Here is a 23947-nt window from a genome sequence, read left to right on the forward strand (position 1 = left end):
CGGAATCACGAAGAGCATCATCATCCTAGAAAATAAAAACAACAATGCTTTAAAAACATCAAAATAAGTATAAAAAAACATTTAGCGACCACACACAACCAACCACTACTCAAATCACCGAGGGACACAACCCTAGAAACTAGAGGGGGATAATGGCATAAGTAAATAATACCTCGAGGGCAACACGAGCAGAAACACATGGACTACTGCGGACAACAGGAGGAACAAAAACCCCAACAACATTTCCAACACCAAACCTCCCAATCCCCAACTTAGCCACCTCACGAGCCTTAACGAAACCCGTGGTCCAACCTCTAAACGAAGGAAACGCCTGAGGAACGACCCTGTCCGACTGCACAACCCTGTCAACATAAAGGAACTAAAACCGGGATCACATTAGTAACTTGCACATAAAAAACAAAAACACGCACGCGACTAACACGGAATCAAGTACTGAATGGAATAGCATACCAACAACATCAGCACAGGCCCCGCGAATGGCTTAGACGGGTCAACAATCCACTTAGCGTGCCTGTAACACCCCACTTTTCTAATCCTTAATTACAATTCTAAACACAATTAACATAAACTAAGCAGCGGATAAACAACTAAATAAGATAACTAGTGGGAATGTCCCCGCCACAACCACCACTCCGTGGTGATTGCACAGGCTAAGGGAAGAACTAGAAACAATGATTTAATAACTAACATCCATAAACTTAACTGAAAGTCATAAGGGGGAATAAACACCCCGAAGTCTACATTATCAAACGTCATCAATAACATAAGTCTAAATTCCGATAAATAACATCATAACCAAAACATTAAGAGTTTAGATTTCTATAACTACTAGACTAGTCTAACTCGTTCACTTCTCAACGCTGGGCCCACCTGAAAGGGGTTTTACAAACCACACATAGACAAATAGGAAAACACCCGTTAGCACGAAGCTAAGTATAACCACACTCAACCCTGTAAAGTACTATAGAATATACTTTGGAAAACATTTGATAACATTCATATACAAAAATATCATCTCATAGGCATCTTTAGCCATATTACATACTTTCTATATGCTTGCAACCTATAATATCAACATGCATGCTTCGATACAAAAGACTTTAACAACTTAGATATTTCAACATATAAATGTCACAACGACTTATCAAGCAACTCATGCTTACAAGAAATATCATGCTAATAAACCATATGGAAGTTATTCTCATGCTCACAAGTTCTCATCATGTAACTGGATATACAAGACTTTAAATGTAACTAAACAATCATGCTCGATATACAATCTTAAATCAACATTCTCATTATGCAATCTCAGGCAATGCTCTACTCACATGCAATCTAGTGCAATACTATACTCATATGCAATCTCGTGCAATGCTATAAATATACTCATATGCAATCTCGTGCAATACTATACTCATATGCAATCTCGTGCAATATTGTAAATATACTCATATGCAATCTCATGCAATACTATAAATATACTCATATGCAATCTCGTGCAATACTATAAATATATTCATATACAATCTCGTGCAATACTATAAATATACTCATACACTCGTTGTAGAAAACCAACACCGAATGACCAAAATGGCAGTGAATACCCACTTGCACACGCCGGAATCTTTATACGCACACACCCCTGAATGATTATAGCCATCATAACAAAGAATTGAAGCCAAACGCACACACAATAAAATCGAAATGCACACACAGAAATCATTACAGTTCTAAAATGCTAACCAATAGGAAACAAAAATCACAACATCCATAACAACACCAAATTGATACCAAAAGCATTATCAGTTCACTAATACGCAGTAATTGATTTGCAAATTCACAGTATTTTCGACAGCGTCAACACTACAACAACAAAAAAAAAAGGACATAATATGATAAGATAATACTATCAAGGGACCACTGAGGAAAAAAAAAGTAATATTATTGCGGAATCATTGGAAAATGAATTAAATGGCAGGCTGCAAAAATAATTCAACTAACGTCACATACAATAATTTCCAATACACTATAGGGGAATAATAATAATAATAATAATAATAATAATAATAATAATAATAATAACAATAACAATAACAATAACAATAACAATAACAATAATAATAATAATAATAATAATAATAATAATAATAATAATAATAATAATAACTAATGTAATTTGAAAAAGAGGTGTTGGTGGAAACATTTAAACATATATGGTTACTGTTTTATAACCAATATATTTAACCCTTAAAAATTTAATTAAAGGAAAAAACATTCGTGTTCTGTGACAATAATTATAACCAACATTATATAATAATAATGTTAAAACTCTTAAAATTTGACAAATTAATATAAAATTTTTTTAGTTTGTGACAATTATAATTATCAATTAAAGAAAAAAATAAATTTGATCAGATTTCTTTGCGTTTGTGCATAAATTATTTGAAAACATTATGGTGTAGCATCATTTTTTTTTATAATAAAAAAACACAAAAATATCTAAATGACTAATTTACACAACCAAAGTTCAAAAATTAAACTTCCCGAAAAGCATTAAACACATATAATAGCATGTACAACGTACCTGCACACGCCGAAATTCTATAACGCATACACCCCCGCCACTAAAAAGCGTATAAAACAAATAAATAAGCCATACGCACAGACCATACGCACAGACCATATACACAAACTACACACAACATCCTATAACGCACACAAAAAAAAAAAACAAAAAGAACAAAAAACAAAACAAAAAAACAAAACAAAACATGTATACACCACTAGTGAAAAACAAAAATTGATATACAGAGAAATTAAACTAACATTGCACAAGCTACAACAACACAACAACAGTAACAAAGAAAACATTTGCGCACAAACCCAACACCAATACCATATGCTCCAATTCGAAAATGGAAACAAAAAAAAAAAAAAAAACATATGTACACACTTCACCCAAAAAATGCTAACAATATGAAACTAAACAAAAATAACTTTCTTAACAACACATAACTGATCACCAAACAAACCAATGGTGCATATATACGTAACAAAGTTTGACAACAAACGTATCAAAATTGGATGATTGCACACGCCGACATGATATAACGCACACACCCCGGACTGACTAGAAGCCGAAAAAAAAAACCAAACCAGAACCAGCCCCCCCCCCCCCCCCCCCGGAAACCCTAGTCCACGACCGCCAGAGACCACCACAGCGCCCCCAACCCCCCCCCCCCCAAACCACCAAACCAGGCGCTGCCATGCAAAACAAAACAAGCCCCCGGAAACACAATTCCGCCCGAAAAAAGAAAAAAAAAAAAAGTCGGCACCTGTAATACCCGAAGAAAAACACACCACCCACACCCACCGGAACTACCTGCAGAGCAACCCCCGCCGGCTAACACCACCGTCCCGGACGACATGCAACACTGAAACACAACAAAAGCAACACCACAACACAGATGCAATACCTGGAACGCCGCCGGAAGATGCCGCCCTCTGACGCTTGGATCGCCGGTTGAAAGACCCCGCCATGCCGAACGCTATACCAGACGAGAAAATCAGACCGTCGTGTAACGCTAGGAGAAGGAGAATGAATCGCAGCAGATGACCGGTTAGGGAGTAGTAACCTAAACGAAGAAGAAGAGACGATTGGAATGGGAAGCGACGGCAAAGTTATACTACAAATCATAACATCCGATTACGACCATAATTAACACTGCACAAGCCCATAAAATATGCTAATAAATTAATACAACCTAATAAAGACACCACTAATCAAAGCCCCTACACACACAAAAGAACAACCGCACGTGCTCTTAATGAAGCATCCATCTCATCCGTCCAACAACCCAAATAGACGTACAAGATCGAGCCTCACCACCTTACCTGGTAGCCTCTCCAGATCCAATATATATATATATATATATATATATATATATAATTAGGTTCTAGTGCGGTTAGGGTGCCCAGCTGCGGTTGTGTGGTTTAATCTGGGTCATTCATCTCGCTTAAATCAACGTTCAGGATTGCCAAAATTAAAAAAAAAAAAAATGCAGTGGCAATTTTGTAATTTTTGCATCTATGTAAAATTAAGGTGATCGGATCTGTGATTAATGTGCGTGAGTTTTGTATATAAGATGCGTGAGGTTTGTGCGTAAGGTGCGTGAGTTTTGTGATTAATGTGCGTGAGGTTGTGCTTAACGTGAGTAGTTGTTAAAACTTACAGCACGTTTGGTTCACGGAATGAATTTGGAGGGAATAGGAATGCTATTCTACAAGGAATGGAATAGGTAAGGAATAGAATAGGAATTGTATTATGTTGTTTGGTTGGCTGAAGGAATAGACTTTAGTAATTGTATTCCAGTGTTTGGTTGGTTAAAGGAATAGAAATGGAATAGGTTTTAAAGACATAAATACCCTTATACATAATAATAATAATAATAATAATAATAATAATAATAATAATAATAATAAATATGATTATGATATACTGAATGTTATATATATATATATATATATATATATATATATATATATATATATATATATATATATATATATATATGTTAAAGGAGTATATATTTGATATATAGAGTCCATATAGATTAGGCAGTCTTAGGAATTTAGGAAGGTAGGGTATATGGAAACTTGTTTCCTATTCGTAGTTTTCTAGTACCTATTTATAGGGCTTTGTATTTTCTATTCCTATGACAGTTTGAGACAATATACGACAGCACATTAGAAGCTCTCCCACTCTTTATTTTCATAACATGGTATTAGAGCCTTTACAATAATTTTTTTTCCCGCTCCATTGTCGTCACGTTTTGACTAGCGCGTGAGCCTCATGTGCCGACGGCACGTGAGGCTCCTCCAACGATTGAAAAACATTTTGGTCAACTTGTTCCTGCGTCGCCTAAGTCTGTTTGTCTTGGTTCTGGACTTAGTTTGGACCATTGCCTTTTGTTCTACGGTCAGTTTGTCTCCTTTTAGTGTTGTCGCGTTTTGTATTTTAGTGCTGTCTTGTTTTGGTCTTTATCTCGTTTTGATGCTATCTATTTTGTTTTAGTCCCCTCTCTCCTTTTGTTTTGGTGTTGTCTCTCCTTTTTGATGTTCGTTGATTGGAGCATGCTTCCTTTTTGTTAGTCAAGATACTTCCCTTTTGCTAGTAAAGAATTTGTGTCCTCTGGTTTGGAGTTTGTCTTCTTTACTTTGTTTGTTCAAACTTGTTTGGTCCACTTTGTGTTCACCCGGAGTTGCGGTATTGGTGGCGTCCAAGCTTCTGGTTCTGGGGAGGGTTCAATCCCAAGCTTGTTCGGTCTACCACGTTGAGTTCACCCAACTGTCCGTAGGTATTGGTGGCGTTCACAGCTTTCGTTTCAGGGGGAGTATCCAATTTTAAGCTAGTTCGGTCACTTTGTTCACCCATTGTTCGTGGGATTCGTGGCGTTCGAAGCTTTCGTTGGAGGGGGAGTATGAGTATCGAATCTCAAGCTTGTTCGGTCAAAGGAGTGTCCAAAATGGACTTGAGTTATTTGTTATTTAGTTATTTTGGGTTGTCACTAATTTGTGTAACAAGTTAGGCATTATTAAAATATATGCTCCAACTTAAGCGGGAGTGTTAAAGGAATATATATTTGATATATAGAATCCCTATAGATTAGGCAGTCTTAGAAATTTAGGAAGGTAGGGTATATGGAAACTTGTTTCCTATTCGTAGTTTTCTAGTACCTATTTATAGGGCTTTGTATTTTTTATTCCTATGACAGTTTGAGACAATATACAACAGCACATTAGAAGCTTTCTCAGTCTTTACTTTCATAACAATATATATATATATATATATATATAGGCTTTGAATCTGGTGCAACCCCTATACTAGATGAGATCATGAGATCTCATGATATCCATTGATTCATTTTCCATAAATGGTTGAGATTATATGAGATTGTGAAAGTAATTAAGGATATATTTAAATCAAAAGGATTAAATAGTAATTGTAGATATATGTTTAATTATGGATATAATTCAATTGGAATCTTAAGCATTATATTAGGAAGATTATGAATGGAAATTGATATTTTAAATTATTAGGGACTCTATCAATGGTAATAATTAATTATATTTTGTACATTTAAAATTTTAAATTATAGAAAATTTTACGACGGTGTGTGCGTGGGTGTGGAATGGTGTGTGCGTTTTATAGTTTGCCATGGTGTACACCTCCTGTTACAGAAAACCGCACACGCCATTCCACACCCGTGCACACACCATCGTAAAATTCCCCACAATTAAAAAAAAAACACAACAATCCCAATACTATATCTACTTTGCACTGGTTATCTACTCGAAATTCAAACGCCGATACCCAAATTAGATTCGTATATTTTTGTTTTCTTTTGGATACGTTTCGCACACGCCCGAAACTAGTAACACACAAACCAAAATGTAATGCCATTTTTGGTCCTAGACTTATTGAAGCATTGACACTTTTCATCCTCCATAATAAATATTGCCACTTAGTAGACACTGTTATTGGTCGTTGGACAGTTTTGATCCTCCGTCAATGAAGCCGTTTGTTGACCGTGAATTAGATGGGGTTTTTTGTCTTTTTATGTCTTATTCTTCTAATCTTGTTTAGACCAGCGCTGCTGTGACTCCTGTGAGGCGAGATGACGAGACTTGTCGGCTAAGTAGTAACCGTCGGTAGTGAGTAGCAGCGAGGTTCTTCTCCGGCGAGTTGTGGGTACGGCGGCGAGCATACGAGGCAGTAACTCCTTCCGGCGACGGATCAGTAAGGCAGATCTGGCGGTGCAGCAACAGATCTGGCGAGGTTGGGGCCTTCACCGGTGGTTTTTGGTTCCGGCGAAGCAGAGAGGGCAGCAGGTCGACGAACCCTCCTATGGTAAATAGCAGTTGTAGTTGTAGATGGCATGATGTAGAATTTGCACCTGTAAGTCCTCCCTTCCATATTGACCACAAATATCCTTCCCATTTCTCTCTCTCTCTCTCTCTGACCACAACTACTTGGTGCACAACCTCAAAAACTCTGTTATTCTACTTGAAATTCATTGAAGTTTCAAGCTGAAAATGTGGAATCCACCGCTCCCAAAAAATCGCATTGTCTGAGGTGTTGGAATGGCCGGTGTTGGCTTCCTGGCTGCTGTAGCTTCATTCCCCAACCCGGATGATAAAATTCGGAGCACCAGCTTTGAGGTTCAAGGAGGTGGTAACACTGACAATGCTTTGATAAAACCCGGATGATAAAATTCGTCTTGGTCTTAATCCAAGGATCATATCTAAGGTTGCTGATGACTCGCATGGCGAAAGAATACTTGATGAGCTTGAAAGGGATGGTATTGATACATCTTTTATGGTGGTGTCCAAAGGAGGAAACTCACCATTCACATATGTCATTGTTGACAACCAAAAAAAAAAAAAAAAAACTCGCACGTGCATTTTCACTCCAGGATATCCACCCATGATATCTGAGGGTCTACATACCCAAATCAAAATTGTCTTCAGCGCTTGGAGTAAATATTGTCTACTTATATGGAAGGCTGCATGAGACTGCTTTGATTGTAGTGCAGGAGGCAAAGAGTAGGGGCATACCTATTATAGTTGATGCAGAAAGGTTAAGGGAGGGGTTGGGTGATATTCCTGACTTTGCTAGTTATGTTGTATGCTCGACAAAATTTCCATAGGCATGGACTAACACCCTTTCTATTCCAACTGCACTTGTTTCTATTATCTTGAGATTGATGTCAAATGTAAAATTCGTGATTGTTAGTTGGGTGAAGATGGTTTCTTAATGTTAGAAAGAACTGAAGCGGATAACCTCAGTTTGAAGAAATGGATGTAGCAGTGACCAATGGATGGAGAAATACAAGGATTAGAACATAAAAAGACAGAAAAACCCTTCTAATTCACGGTCAACAAACGGCGTCATTGACGGAGGATCAACACTGTCCAACGATCAATAACAGTGGCTACTAAGTGGCAATTTTTATTATGGAGGATGAAAAGTGTCAATGTCCCAATAAGTCTAGGACCAAAAATGACATTAACTCTTGTATTCCGTGAATCACAATAATAATATAACAATAATTAAATATTGTTCAATTCTATATTCTTCTAGGATTTCTATTACCATCATTAATTATTCCCAAATTTACCGTAATTAAATAATTTGACCAATTATAAAGAAAGATTATTAAATAATGCACGGGGCAATTGTTTAATTAAAAATTTTAAAAATTCATTAATAAAACATAAGGTTCTCATAGTTTTTTCTTAGAAACTCTTTAACAAAGTATTTTTTTTTAGAAATTGGTGGGTCAAACCGCCTACGGCAGTTTGCGGTGGATAGATCTCGAAAAATACGCGATTTCAAAAGTTATGCCTCGCCGAACTTTTGACACTTTACAACTTAGTGTCAAAAGTCAAAAGTTATTAGCAGGAGAGATTTTTTAGGAATTGGGCGGGAAGTTAAAATTTCAGGATTTTGTTTTTATATATAGTATAGATTGTATTACAGTATTTTATAATAATATGCGAATAGAATTTTAACGCAGAATTATTGTACGAATGGGAAAGTAGAAATCAATATATTTTATTAGGAGGAGAGATTTTTTAGGAATTGGGCGGGAAGTTAAAATTTTAGGATTTTGTTTTTATATATAGTATAGATTGTATTACAGTATTTTATAATAATATGAGAATAGAATTTTAACGCAGAATTATTGTACGAATGGGAAAGTAGAAATCAAAGTAGAAATCAATATTATTTTATTAGGAGGAGAGATTTTTTAGGAATTGGGCGGGAAGTTAAAATTTCAGGATTTTGTTTTTATATATAGTATAGTATAGATTGTATTACAGTATTTTATAATAATATGAGAATAGAATTTTAACGCAGAATTATTGTACGAATGGGAAAGTAGAAATCAATATTATTTTATTAGGAGGAGAGATTTTTTAGGAATTGGGCGGGAAGTTAAAATTTCAGGATTTTGTTTTTATATATAGTACTAGTTTTTTACGCGCATTGCGCGATTGGGATAATGCCCAATGTTTTTTTTTTTAATAAGTACTTTAAAGTATATCAAGGCAATATTATATTAGAATTGTTCATGCATAGATAATTGAATGTTAAATTTGCGTATTTAAATATGCAATTCTTTTTTTACAAATGCAAGATAATATAGTCAATATTGATTATAATTGTCAATAAAATAATTGTATAGGTACGGTTGAAACCAAATACGGCACAAAGGGAGAGCAAATAAAAATTAGGGCATAAAATATTAAATATATACTAATATTGAAGATCTAACTGCTGATTGCCAAACAAGGACATTGCGAGATAGTTTCTCACTTCAATTTGTTGTGTGATTTGAATACTCTTTTTGTCAATAAATCCCCAAAGTAGTTAATATGATTGACTTAATTTTATTTTTTATTTATTTATTTATTTTTTAAAAACAATTATTATTATTATTATTATTATTATTATTATTATTATTATTATTATTATTATTATTATTATTATTATTATTATTATTATTATTATTATTATTATTATTATTATTATTATTATTATTATACCCTTAGGTCATTTTACATGTTAATTTAAACAATTAATTTTTTCAAATATCATTTTACCATCCGTTGATATAATTTGCTGGTCAAATTCGCTAATATAATCCGCTAACGCTAACCGCTAACTGCTGATTATCAAACAAGGACATTGCGAGATAATTCTCACTTCAATTTGTTGTGTGATTTGAATACTCTCTTTGTCAACAAATCCCTCAAGTAGTTAATATGATTGACTTTATTAATTATATTTTTTTAATTTTTTCATGGTATTAATAAAATACTTGGTAAATAAATACATAGCATTCTTTTGTATTATAACTTTGATATTTAATTAAAAAATAGTGCACAAAAAAGATAATAGACAATGTAGTGAATATAATCACTTGATGAATTTGAATGTAAAGAATTTTTACATTGGAGAAATATAAAGATAATATAACTAATAAAATTATTTCTCTTAATTAAGTAATTGATAATGAATAATTTTTTTTAATAAAGACATTGTAGGACAATGTGGCGAATATAATGAATTGATAAATTTGAATGTAAAAATTTTTTGTATTAGAGAAAAATAAATACAATATAACTTATGAAATTATTTCTCTTATTTAATTTATTGATAATGAATAATTTTTTTGAATAAAGACATTGTAGACACATAATTCTAAATTAAAAAAATGCATATGTATTATTTTTTGGTGTAGCTACTAAATTATTATTTAATTTAATAAAAGTAAAATAGAGTACTAATTGTCTAATTATGCCAACTTTGATTGGGATGAGGTTCGAACCTAAGACCTTTCTTATTAAAATCAATGAGTAAGTTAATGGTGAACTAACAGAAATTAACGGAAAATATAATATTTAACGGAAAAGTTAACGGATAATCATACTCATTAAGGATAAATTAGGAAATCTTAAGGAAAAATTAAAATCTGATCAATCTGAGACATTCATTTGATTAAAAAATTTGACCGCCATTTTTTTTTTACCCATTATAGGCCTAACTCTCTTGGACTCTTATTAGTATAGTAGATTATTAGTATAGTAGATAGAAGTATAGATTGTATTACAGTATTTTATAATAATATGAGAATATAATTTTAACGCAGAATTATTGTACGAATGGGAAAGTAGAAATCAATATATTTTATTAGGAGGAGAGATTTTTTAGGAATTGGGCGGGAAGTTAAAATTTCAGGATTTTGTTTTTATATATAGTATAGATTATTATACAAATACATATTTATATTTATATTTATTTTCTCACTTATCCCACATCGGTTGGAGAAGTAAGGAATGGAGCATTGAGGCTCCTTTATAGGAGCCTCAAGGCTCCATAATTTCAATTGCAATGCTCATCCGCTAGGCAAGCTTGCAATGCCCATCCGCTAGGCATGCAGATGGGCAGGCTCCATAATAAACTGTCAAAATGCCAATTGCAAACGCTGCAAAATGTGTGTATATATATACATATATAAATGTGTGTGTGTGTGTGTGTGTATATATATATATATATATATACACACACACACACAAATAATTTATATATATATATATATATATATATATATATATATATATATATATTTATTTATTTATTTATTTATTTATTGATAGATTGATGGATAAAAATTATAATTAATTAAATATATACATTTATATAATACATTATATTTATTAAATAAATATAATTATTACATAATGTGCAAAGGGTATTTTTGGTATTTGTGATATAAAAGCTATTCCCAAGGGCATGGGAATAGCTAATACCAAGGCCCCCCCCTAGGAATGACTATTCCCCTTGCGAAGGTAATAGCTCATTGCTAGGCATGTTATTCTCATGACAAAATGATCCAACCAAACGATGGAATAGGTCTATTTCAAGGAATGTTATTCCATTCCTGACCTATTCCATAAACCAAACATGACATTAAAGTGTGGACTTTTGTGCTTAAGGTGCGTGAGATTTGTTCTTAATGTGAGTGGAGTTTGTTCTTAATGTGTGTAGGGTTTGTGCTTAATGTGTGTGAGGTTAGTGATTAATGTCAGTTGTTGTTGGAACTTAAGGTCTGTGAGTTAATACTTAAAGTGCGTGGGTTTTGTGCTTAATGTGCGTGAGGTTGTGCTTAATGTGCGTGTGTTTTGTACTTAATGTGCGTGAGTTTGTGCTTAATGTCAGTAGTTGTTGAAACTTAAAGTCTGTGAGTTAATATTTAAAGTGCGTGAGTTTTGTGCTTAATGTGCGTGAGGTTGTGCTTAATGTGTGTGGGTTTTGTACTTAATGTGCGTGAGTTTGTGCTTAAGATCTAACACTTAAGGTGCGTGTTTATATCACTTAAGGTGCGCCATTTTTAGCTTATGCTTCTTTCTTCTAGACACGGGCACGTTTTTTTTTTTAATTTTCATTGATTTGAGCCGTTGATCTAAATTTGATCAACGGCTCAGATCTAACCGCACAACCGCACGGGAAGCTATACCCGCACCTGAACCCTTCCATATATATATATATATATATATATATATATATATATATATATATATATATATATATATATATATATATAGGGACGCACTCAGGTGCGAATAAGTGCCCAGGAAGGAAATGCGAACGAATCAGCGCGCGACACGTGTCCAGATCTAATAACTTAAAAAAAATGCGGTGGCATTTTCGTAAATAATTGAACATCGAAGTGCAAGTAAAATCTCTTATAAGTGCACCTATTTTCACCTATAAGTGCATGTAATTTTGCCTTGTTAGCATTCACTTTCCGCAACCATTCATGCACCTGGGTGTGCTTATAACTATATGTGCAACTATTTATAACTATAGGTGCAACTATTTATAACTATAGGTGCAACTACTTTCACCTATAAGTGCATGTAATTTTGCCTTGTTAACATTCATTGATCTGAATTCAGCGGGTAGTAATACTCCTGAAAACCACTCGCAAACATTCATACACCTAGATGCAACTACTTATACCTATGTGTGCAACTACTTAGAACTATAGGTGCAACTACTTAGAACTATAAGTGCAACTAAGTATTGATGCTCAGTGTAAATTTTTACTTGCACCTATAATACATTTTACATGCACTTCTAATACATTTTACTTGCACTTCGATGTTCAATTATTTACGAAAATGCCACTGCGTTTTTTTAAAAAATCAGTGTTTCTCATCCATTAGATCTGGACACGTGGACGAACAGAATCCATTCCTATTTCGCGCCTGGGCGAGCCGTTCGCACCCGAGTGCAAGTCTATATATATATATATATATATCTTGATTAACTTTTTTTAATATTTGGGTACTTAATTATTTGATTACTTGATGATCTTTTTATACACACATATCGTTTTGTATTTTGAATATTATTATTAACGGCAACTGTTTGTTGTTCAATTTTGACGTAGGTTAGAATTTTAATTTTGACAGCGATCGTTTGTTGTTCAATTCACATTATATGTTTTTTTTTTTAACTGTAAAGTATGTGTATGTTTCTTGTGTTATGCGTTTTTGTGTTTCATATTATGCAATTATGTACCTTTAAGCTATGGATTCTGTATCTGAAATAAAGTAAATATAACATGCACTTTTGTGTCTTGTTCTATATTTTTTTTGGTCTTGTGTTATTCGTTTTTGTGTCTTATATTATGCAATTTTATACTTTGAGAATATTGATTTTGTACCTGAACTAAAGTAAATATAAAACCTGTGTCTTGTGTTATGCGTTTCTGTGTCTCATATTATGAAATTATGTACCTTAAGCGTGTGCATTCGATACCTGAAATATATTAGTATTGTGTAAGAGACAACATTACTCAACATATTGTGTGTCTTCTTTTATGAAATTATGTCTTGTATTATGAAATTGTGTGCTTTTAGGATATATATTATCTACATAAATAAGATTTGAGAATAAGTAAATATATAGAATGTGTATGTGTCTTGTGCGGTGAATTTTTGTGTCTCGTGTTATGAAATTTTGTATCTAAAATAAATTAAAATTTGTATTGAAACATGAAAAATAAAAAACTACAAAATATGTTAAAACTTAAATATCAAAACCACATCATTTTGATCCAAGATCCACAATATAAATTGCTAGCAAGAGATTACAACTTATAAGTTCATATAAATGTGGGCTTGTGTCAATTAGAAATATAAATGTGTATATGCATGGGCTGCTCAATTCCAGGACTGGACTGGCCATCTTAATGGCACTCTTTGAGGGGATTATTTCTTTTGTAATTGGGATGGTTTGGGCTAAGAAGTTGAATTGTTGATCGGCTTTATTCAGGAACGTTATGTTGTGAGCACGGTTCCATATCTATAATTTCTACTAGTTTTTTACGCGCATTGCGCGATTGGGATAATGTCCAATGTTTTTTTTTTTTTTTTTTTAAATAAGTACTTTAAAGTATATTAAGGCAGGATTATCAGTGGAGGCGTTATTGGTTCTTTGTGTTTCAGTAGGTTGAGAAAGTATATGAACAGATACTACAATGTAATAGAGCCAGTAACATTAAAAAAAAAAAGGCAGGATTATATTGAAATTGTTCATGCATAGATAATTGAAGGTTGAATTTGTGTATTTAAATAGGTAACTCTTCTCCCAAAGGTTGAGTCTCCAACCCCAAGGGCCCCCCACACTCCCGACCCGACAGAGCATTGTGGACAAGGAATCTGTCCACTTTGAATATAATTTCCGCACTGCCGCCGCCGAGGTTCAAAACCATTGAGCTAAGCCGGTGCGGGTTAAATAGGTAATTCTAAGTTTACAAATGCAAGATAATATAGTCAAGATTGATTATAATTGTCAATAAAATAATTATATAGGTATGGTTGAAACCAAATACGGGACATAAGGGAGAACAAATAAAAATTAGGGCATAAAATATTAAATATATACTAATATTGTTTGAGGAGATTCCGACATTAGGATTTGTGGTTAAGTTCTATTAAGAATTTAAGACTTTAATATTAGAATTAGATTAATGGTGTAGTTATAATTCTATATTAGACTTTAATATTAGAATTAGACTAACGGTGAATTAACGGAAAAATTAAATGGATAATCATATAATTAAGGATAAATTAATAAATCTTAAAAGAAAAAAGTTAAAACCTGAACAATATGAACCATTCATTTGATTTAATAATTTGGCGGTCATTTTTTCTACCAAATGTTAATAATTAAATGAATTCGCTGGTCAAATCCGCTAGTATAATCCGCTAACGCTAACCCCTAACTGCTGATTGTCAAACAAGGACATTGCGAGGTAGTTCTCACTTCAATTTGTTGTGTGATTTGAATACTCTCTTTGTCACAAAATCTCTCAAGTAGTTAATATGGTTGGCTTTATTAATTATATTTTTTTAATTTTTTCATGGTATTAATAAAATACTTGGTAAATAAATATATAGCATTATTTTGTATTATAACTTTGATATTTAATTAGAAAAATAGTGCAGAAAAAAGATAATAGATAATATAGTGAATATAATCAATTGATGAATTTGAATGTAAAAATTTTTACATTTGAGAAAAATAAAGACAATATAACTAATGAAAATATTTCTTTTAATTAATTTATTGATAATTAATAATTTTTTTTCACTGAATAAAGACATTGTAAGGATAATGTAGCGAATATAATCAATTAATAAATTTGAATATAAAAAATTTTTATATTGAAGAAAAATAAAGACAATATAACTAATAAAATTATTTCTCTTAGTTAATTTATTGATAATGAATATTTTTTTTTTTTTGAATAAAGGCATTGTGGACACATAATTATAAATTAAAGAAATGCATATGTATTATTTTTTGTTGTAACTACTAAATTATTATTTATATATAATTTAATAAGAGTAAAATAGAGTACTAATTATGCCAACTTTGATTGGGATGAGATTTGAACCTAAGACCTTTTTCTATTGAAATCAATGAGTAAGTTAATGGTGAACTAACGGCAATTCTTAAAATTTTAACGGAATTAGTAACGGGGGTATTTTAGAAAATTTTAGTGTAAAATTTAAATCTGATCAATCTTTCAATCAATCTGAGCCATTCATTTGATTAAAATCTGTGACTGCCATTTTTTCTACCCATTATAAGCTTAACTCTCTTGGGCTCTTATTAGTATAGTAGATATTGTAAATTCATAATTTTTATACTGTAGATCTATAATTTCTATACTGTAGATTCATAAAATTTATACTTTAGATTCATAATTTCTAAACTGTAGATTCATAATTTTTATACTGCAGATTCATAATATCTGTACTGTAGATTCATAATTTCTGTACGGTAAATTCATAATTTCTAAACTGTATAGTTATCAAATTATGAACATATAGTTTTCTGATTTGTGAAAACAGAGTTCAACAATTGAAATCTAAAGTATAAATTTTATGAATCTACAGTATAGAAATTATGGATCTACAGTATAGAAGTTCTGAATCTACAGTATAAAAATTATAGATATGAAACCGTGCCCACCTTGCAAGGTGAGCACGTGCTCACAACATAATTTGCCCTTTATTCACTGGAAGTCTGGAATTAATTCTTTCTGTTAGAAGGAGTTGGGCGGCAGGCCAATAGTTATTCTATGGACCGTGATTCACATAGGTCTAAAAATAACTTTGTTTTAAGTAATTTTTTTTTTCACGCGACCCGCTGTAATATACATTTTTATAACTCATAATGTACATTATTTTAACACATAATATATATTATTTTACCTCATAAATTTTATAATTTATAATGTACATTATTTTAATACATAAAATACATTATTCTAACACCTAATTTACATTATTTTAATACATAATATACATTATCTTATCTCAAAAGTTTCATTATTCTAACACATAATGTACATTACTTACACTCATAAAATTCAGTGACGTCGTTTTGGACCATGCTACATATAATTTGCCGTGGCAGACAAGGCTATGCTGGAGTCTGATTAAATGTTCTATTAGATGGGCTTAATGGTCTTGAGTTCTTTTTTAACTGTTTTTTTTTTTTTGAACAAACACACTTTGCAGTGGATCTTGTGAGCCCGAATCAATGCAATTTTAATGGGCTTTGTTTGTGCAGGTCTCTTGACGGTAAATTATGGTGTGCATCCGTATGCACCTTGCATGGTGCATACGGATACAAAAATGACGTTGTTTTGCATAAAATGCGTGCCCTACTTAAAAAGAAAAATCAGTTTCGATTCCCAGCAACAACATTATGTTATTCATTAGACGCCAAAACGACGTCGTTTTTGCATCCGTATGCACCACGCATGGTGCATACGGATGCACAACATAACGCTCCGTCTCTTGACCAAAGGCAAACTATTGTGAACGATATCGTTTTGATGTTAAAAGACAAAAATTTCTCGCTCTGCGTGTATTAAAATAATAAACATTTTGAGATAAGATAATGTATTTTATGAGTTAAAGTAATGTACTTTATATGTATTCAGGGCCGTTCTAATAAAAAGTGGGGTCCTGTGCAATATTTCAATTTGGGCCCCCTTTTTTCAAGTAATTTTTATATATAAATAATAGTTGTTCAAAAAGTTGTGTCAAAAATTCAAAACATAAATATTGTATAAAAAATACATGTAAAATTTCATTTAAAAAGTGACATGCGCCGTGCACACTTAGACGCAAAATCATCGACCAAACTTTTGATATCAACTAACACCAATATGTGTCCAGTCCCTAAAACCTTCATTGACCAAAACACCTTTTCTTATACTTTTTCAACAAAAACAAAACACCTTGTCAAGTTTTTTTGAATATACAAGCCAATCTCGATCACACTTCTCTCTATTTGGCAAATATCTTGTGTAAAATGCAGATGAAAATCTTCTAGAGAATTTATCTTTAGGACCTTTATTTATTGATAAATCTCTTTTAGGACCATCTTTCACAAGAATATCTATTAATTTAGAATCAAGGGCATCCCAATTTCTTGAATCATATATGCCAAATAAAAGCGAATCATTTGATTTATTACTGTGACCAACATCATCTAACCACTATCAACACATATCATCGTTGTGCACACTATCATTTAATTTTTTTCCAATCTCACAATCATCTTGATCTTCTATATGAAGATTAACATCTAACAAGTTTTCCTTAGCATAATCTTTTTGCTCATCTATTTGAGTTTTTTTTTTGTTTTTTTTTTTGTTTTTTTTGTTTTTTTTTGTTTTTTTTGTTTTTTGTTTTTTGTTTTTTTTTTTGTTTTGTTTTTTTTTTTTTGTAATGAATTTTTCAAGAGCTCCCTTTTGAGATTGAGTTAGTTGCTCAATTCTTCTTTTCTTTTTACGCTTCTCAAACCCAGATGATGAATATTTTATAGAAGACATAAAATCCTAAAGAAAAAATAAAAATTTATTTAGAAACTCTATCAATAAATAATTAATCAAGAAAAAAATTCTTAAATATATTATTCATAAATCAGAATTATTAAATCAGGTAAATAAACCAATAAACAAGAATTATGAAACCATACGTAATTTTAATTACGTGTCAAGAAAATTGAAGAATTTGAGAGTTTGTATGATAAAAAAAGAATTGAAGAATCAGTAGCACTATGCATCAATTCATTAAATTGCGCTGCCTAAGATACGTCAAACAACAAAGAAAACAAATAAACGATCAAATTGAATATTTAAATTACTACCTAAAGAATACAAACAACCAAATAGCAAAGCTGCAAGGAATTGAGAAAATAAGAAATAAGAACTACAGCAGCCTAATAATGCAAATAACATAAGTCAAATTAAATATTTAAATAATTAAATCAATTCAATTACCTAGGCAAATTGAAATTGTTGTAGTCTCTTCTGTGATTCGGTCACTTTGTGTCTCTGTCTGCCGCTAGGCACATGATTAGGGATTTAGGGTAGGTTTGTTAATTAATCACTTAGTCCTTAGTCGCGTCTTTGTTGAGTTGTTTGAAGCCGCTCAAAGTGCCGACATATATATACTACAGTATTTTTTTTTTTTTTTAAATGGGCCCCCAAAATTTGGGGGCCCTGTGTACCGGTCCTGGGGAAACATGCCCAGGGACGGCCCTGTTAATGTATTCAAATAATGAAATTTCTAGCGTGAAGAGGTCCAAATTACACCTTCACATTATTATTGTGGGTCTTTGGGGCCGATTGAGGAAAAGCTTGGTGAACTTAGAGCATCCCATTAATTAGTTTTTCAAGGTTTTTGAGAATGACTTTGCTTAGGTGGAGAAAAGAAGAGGAGGAAACAGAAAGAATAAGATCCTCTTGCAAAATTTGGATTTTTATCATAAATGTGGGACTCACTGAAATTTAACATGCCTCTGCTTGCTTCGCGTGTGCTGCAAAACAAGCGCCCAGCGGGCACGTAAATATGCATGTTTTATCTCTTTTTTTTTTTTTTTTTTTTTTTTTTTTTTTTTTTTTTTTTTCATATTTTGTTTTGTTCTTTTTTTTTTCTTTTTTTTTTTTTTTTCATTTTTTCCCTCCCTCCCATTTTCTTTTTTCTAATCACACCCGTAAAAACTCCTCAAAAGCCTCAACTATTAAGGATGCAATTATGGGCATCGATCCCATTGCAAAGTAAGGGACAACCGGACAAGAGTGGTGTGGGTTAAATCATTTTGATGCTTAATTGTTTTTAATGTTTGAGAGGCACCTTTGAATGTGTGATCATTATATTGTGGTATTTGCTTGGATTTTGATCGGGGTTTGCCACTGCTCACCTCATTGCAATGTCAAGGTAAGCGTACAATATAATTTTGGTTGCTTTGAATATCTTGGTTACATGGTTAATTAGGGAGCATGGTTGTGCTTGGAGATTGAAGAGAAGACTTTGGCTTTGGATGGAGTAGCATGAGGAGCATTATGATTTGTACTTAAGATAGATTGTCGTTTACTTACATGGTCAATTTTCATTATCTGACGTGATTGATGTCATATATACTGCAATGGGGGTTCCTGAATACAGACTAGATTTATTACATCATGCCTATCTAGGTTTTATTTTAGACATGGTATAAAGAATAGAACGACGACTTTATACAATCATACTGCCCAAAAACAAATGTTTTAAATTAAAGCTAGCTAAGGTTGGAACGGTATTCCCAAAGTTTGATCGATGAAAGTAGTAACTCTGTACAATATCTGGGAGAAAAAACAATTCAGAACCAGCTACAAAAGGCATTGAGTTGCCTTCCTCAACGACGTGGTTGCCGCACGAGACGCGCGATACGCCCCCGTCGCCCGCCACTCCTAGGAGCAAGGGAAAACGAGAACAATTGTTAGCTCGAGGCAGGGCCGTTCCAATAAAAATTGGGGCCCTGTGCAATATCATAATTTGAGACAAGTTTTTCATGTAATTTCTATATATAAATAATAACTGTTCAAAAATTTGTATCAAAATATAGATATAAATATTGTATAAAAAATACATCTAAAATATCATTTAAAAATTGACATGCGCCGTGCACATTTAGACGCAAAATCATCTACCAAACTTTTGATATCAACTTCTTCCAAAAATTCATTTTCAATGGAGATTAAAGCTATTCCATTGAGTCTCTCTTGCAACACACTCGATCATAATTAAGATTTCAATAATTTCAACTTTCAAAAACTCCTTTCTGCAGAGGCAACAGTAATTGGGATAGTCAATAATATTCGATATGCAATAGTAGCATTTGGAAAACAACCCATCTGTTTCAATGATTTCAATATACTCAGTGCCCCTATCTTTTCTTTCGATAATATATCTCTACGTAATTTTAGCTTAATATACAATTCATTTTCATCAATATCACTACACTTCATCTCTCTTAAGAGCTGCTAATTGATATATTGGGAATTGAATTAAACAAGTAAGAATAATGGTAATTACTAATTAGCAGAAGGTCCCGATTGAAGATGCTTAATTGTTATTTGAGATTTTGAATTCGGAATTGCCATTCTTAATTAACAATAGTATTTGTCAAATAAGATTTAAGAATTGGGAACCGCCAAAAGTAGGGAAGGGAATCAAGGGAATATATATATATATATATATATATATATATATATATATATATATATATATATATATATATATATATATATATATATATATATATATATATATATATATATAGGGATGCACTCAGGTGCGTATAAGTGCTCAGGAGGGAAATGCGAACGAATCAGCGCGCGACACGTGTCCAGATCTAATAACTTAAAAAAAACACGGTGGCATTTTCGTAAATAATTGAACATCGAAGTGCAAGTAAAATCACTTACAAGTGCACCTACTTTCACCTATAAGTGCATGTAATTTTGCCTTGTTAGCATTCACTTTCCGCAAACATTCATGCACCTGGGTGTGCTTATAACTATATGTGCAACTATTTATAACTATAGGTGCAACTACTTATAACTATAGGTGCACCTACTTTCACCTATAAGTGCATGTAATTTTGCCTTGTTAGCATTCACTTTCCGCAAACGTTCATGCACCTGGGTGTGCTTATAACTATATGTGCAACTATTTATAACTATAGGTGCAACTACTTATAACTATAGGTGCACCTACTTTCACCTATAAGTGCATGTAATTTTGCCTTGTTAACATTCATTGATCTGAGTTCAGCGGGTAGTAATACCCCTGAAAACCACTCGCAAACATTCATACACCTAGGTGCAACTACTTATAACTATGTGTGCAACTACTTAGAACTATAGGTGCAACTACTTAGAACAATAGGTGCAACTAAGTATTGATGCTCAGTGTAAATTTTTACTTGCACCTATAATACATTTTACATGCACTTGTAATACATTTTACTTAATTGTACATTTTACATTTTACTTAAATTGTAATAATACTTAAGCATGTATGATATATAAATGAAAAAATTTTCCTCCCTACGACCTAGGGTTTTCCTCTTTCCCCCCCTGCGATCTAGGGTTCCGGATTACATGCATGCGAACAGCGCCATTGGAGCAGCTTGCTAACCTCCGATGGACATGCAGGAGATAATAACACACACGACAGACATCACATTGGACGACGAAGAACAAGGTGTCCGGTTCGAGGATGAAGATCTCGGCGTCCAAGCCCTACCGGCGTCGAAGGAAACCTGGACCATTGTTGGCCGGTTTTTGACGGATCGGATTCTCAAGACCAAGGTGATGAAGCGTGTTATGGCTTCGGCTTGGAAGCCTCTGATGGGTATTGAGATAACGGATGTGCAGCCCAATTTGTTCTTGTTCACCTTCTTTGATGAACCGGACATGAAACGAGTTATGGATGAGGGGCCTTGGGCGTTTGAGAATGCAACGCTGCTATGCCAAGTCCTGAACGATGGTGAAGATCCACTACAGGTTAGTCTAGACACTGTGGACTTATGGGTACAGGTTTCGGACATCCCCCAGGGATACCGTACGGTTAAAGTGTTGGAAAGAATTGGAGACTATGTTGGGGTTTTCTTGCGCTATGATGAGCGAAATTTTGAGAGACAGTGGACTTCCTTCTATAGAGTTAGAGTCACCCATGATGTCTCAAACCCCTTAAAGCGGCGGATGAAGATGATTCTGAGAGATGGGTCCTGGACATGGATTAACTTTAAATATGAACGCCTCCACATGTTTTGCTTTTTTTGTGGAAGAATGGGCCATACGGATAAATTTTGCTTGCAAGCTCGCCGTTCGTTGTTGAGGCCGGAACAGTATCCGTTTGGTGTGTCGATGAGGGTGGGGGGTACGAGTCCGGCGAAGGTGTTGGGGGAAAAATGGTTTCAACTAGGCCAAGAGAGGAGGCGTGAGATTGGCTATGGGAGTGAGGGAGGGAGAACGGCGGTGGGAGTTGGGGTGGGAAGGAGTGGGCAGTCTCGGGTGGAGGTGACTAAGTCTACGGCTGGGGTGGGTTCGGGATTTGGGGGTGTGGATGGGGTGGGCGGTGAGGGCGCTGGTGGTGAGGGGGTGGGGGTTCGGGTAGATCCGAAAAGACGGAGGACGGACATCGGGGAGGTGAGTGCTTTGAATGGGGACATGGTTGTTGATTCTGATTCTTTGATGGCGGGACCTGTGGATCAGGTCCGCCGATCCCAATGAGTACCTTAAGTTGGAACTGTCGTGGCTTGGGTAATCCACAGACAGTTCGCGAGATTGAGGACATGGTATCCTCTAAGAAACCCGACTTTGTATTTCTCATAGAAACCAAGGTTGACTGTGATCATGCGGAGCGTCTTCGGGTTAAACTTGGTTTTGATGGACTTTTTTGTATTGACAGTTCTGGTTTGAGTGGTGGATTGGCTCTGTTGTGGAGAGTGAATAATACAGCGAGATTGATTAGTTATTCCACAAACTATGTGGATGTTGAGGTGACTATGCCGGGGTTTGAAAAGTGGAGAATGACTGGCTTTTATGGCTTTTCACAGAGGGGTCAAAGGAGAGACTCGTGGGATCTTATTCGTACCTTAGCTGGCAAATCGAATCTACCATGGGTGATGATTGGAGACTTTAATGATTTACTTTATCAATCTGAGAAGCGAGGTGGAAACCCTCATCCTCTGAGTTTATTGCATGGGTTCGGTGAGACTATAGAGGAGTGTGGATTAGCGCAGATGCCAATGATGGGATATCCGTTTACCTGGGAAAAAGGAAAAGGCACACCGAATTGGATAGAGGAAAGATTAAACAAGGTTTTGACTAGCCAGAGTTGGCGTGAGAACGTGCCGGATGCTAGTGTGCAAAATATATTAACCCGAAAGTCCGATCATTCTGCTCTTTTCCTTGGGATTCTGAATCTTCGGGAAAGGACGGGTGGTCTGAGAAGAGGGTTTCGTTTTGAGATGGCATGGCTGCACGATGAAGGATGTAGGGATGTGGTGGAGAAGGCATGGAATGAGGGCGCAGGAAGGGGGTTGCAGGAATGTATCTCTATTTGTGGAAATCGTTTGTCGCGTTGGGGAGGAGAGCGTTTTCATAAGTTTGGTGAACGGATCAGAAACCTGCGGAAGGAACAATTGCGTCTGAGGGGGTGTAATGATCCGGTCTCATTAGCTGAGTTCCAACGTTTAGAGGAGTGCCTATGTCGTATTAAGGCCCAGGAGGATACTTACTGGTGGCAGAGAGCCAAGCAGCATTGGCTTAAGAACGCGGATGCTAACACGAAATACTACCACAGGTATGCATCTCATCGCAAGAAAAAGAATACTATTTTAAAAATTATGAATGATAGTGGGGATTTGGTGGAAGGTGAAGCCATGAGGAATGTTATCTACAACTATTATAAGACTATCTTTACCTCC

At 34.0% G+C, this 23947-nt stretch overlaps 1 protein-coding gene across 1 annotated transcript; it reads left to right on the forward strand.

Moving 5' to 3' along the window:
- The first annotated feature begins 21656 nt into the window (after positions 1–21656).
- LOC109157414 lies at positions 21657–22748 on the forward strand. Its single transcript, XM_019305323.1, has one exon. The coding sequence runs from the start codon at positions 21657–21659 to the stop codon at positions 22746–22748; it is 1092 nt and encodes a 363-aa protein (XP_019160868.1).
- The last annotated feature ends 1199 nt before the right edge of the window (positions 22749–23947 follow it).

This window comes from Ipomoea nil, unplaced genomic scaffold (genome assembly GCF_001879475.1).
Source record: "Ipomoea nil cultivar Tokyo-kokei standard unplaced genomic scaffold, Asagao_1.1 scaffold2780, whole genome shotgun sequence".
Classification (NCBI taxonomy): Eukaryota; Viridiplantae; Streptophyta; class Magnoliopsida; order Solanales; family Convolvulaceae; genus Ipomoea; species Ipomoea nil.

What these genes read in the sequence shown, in the direction of transcription:
- LOC109157414 (XM_019305323.1), top strand. Translation starts at nt 21,657, where the DNA reads ATGGACATGCAGGAGATAATAACACACACGACAGACATCACATTGGAC.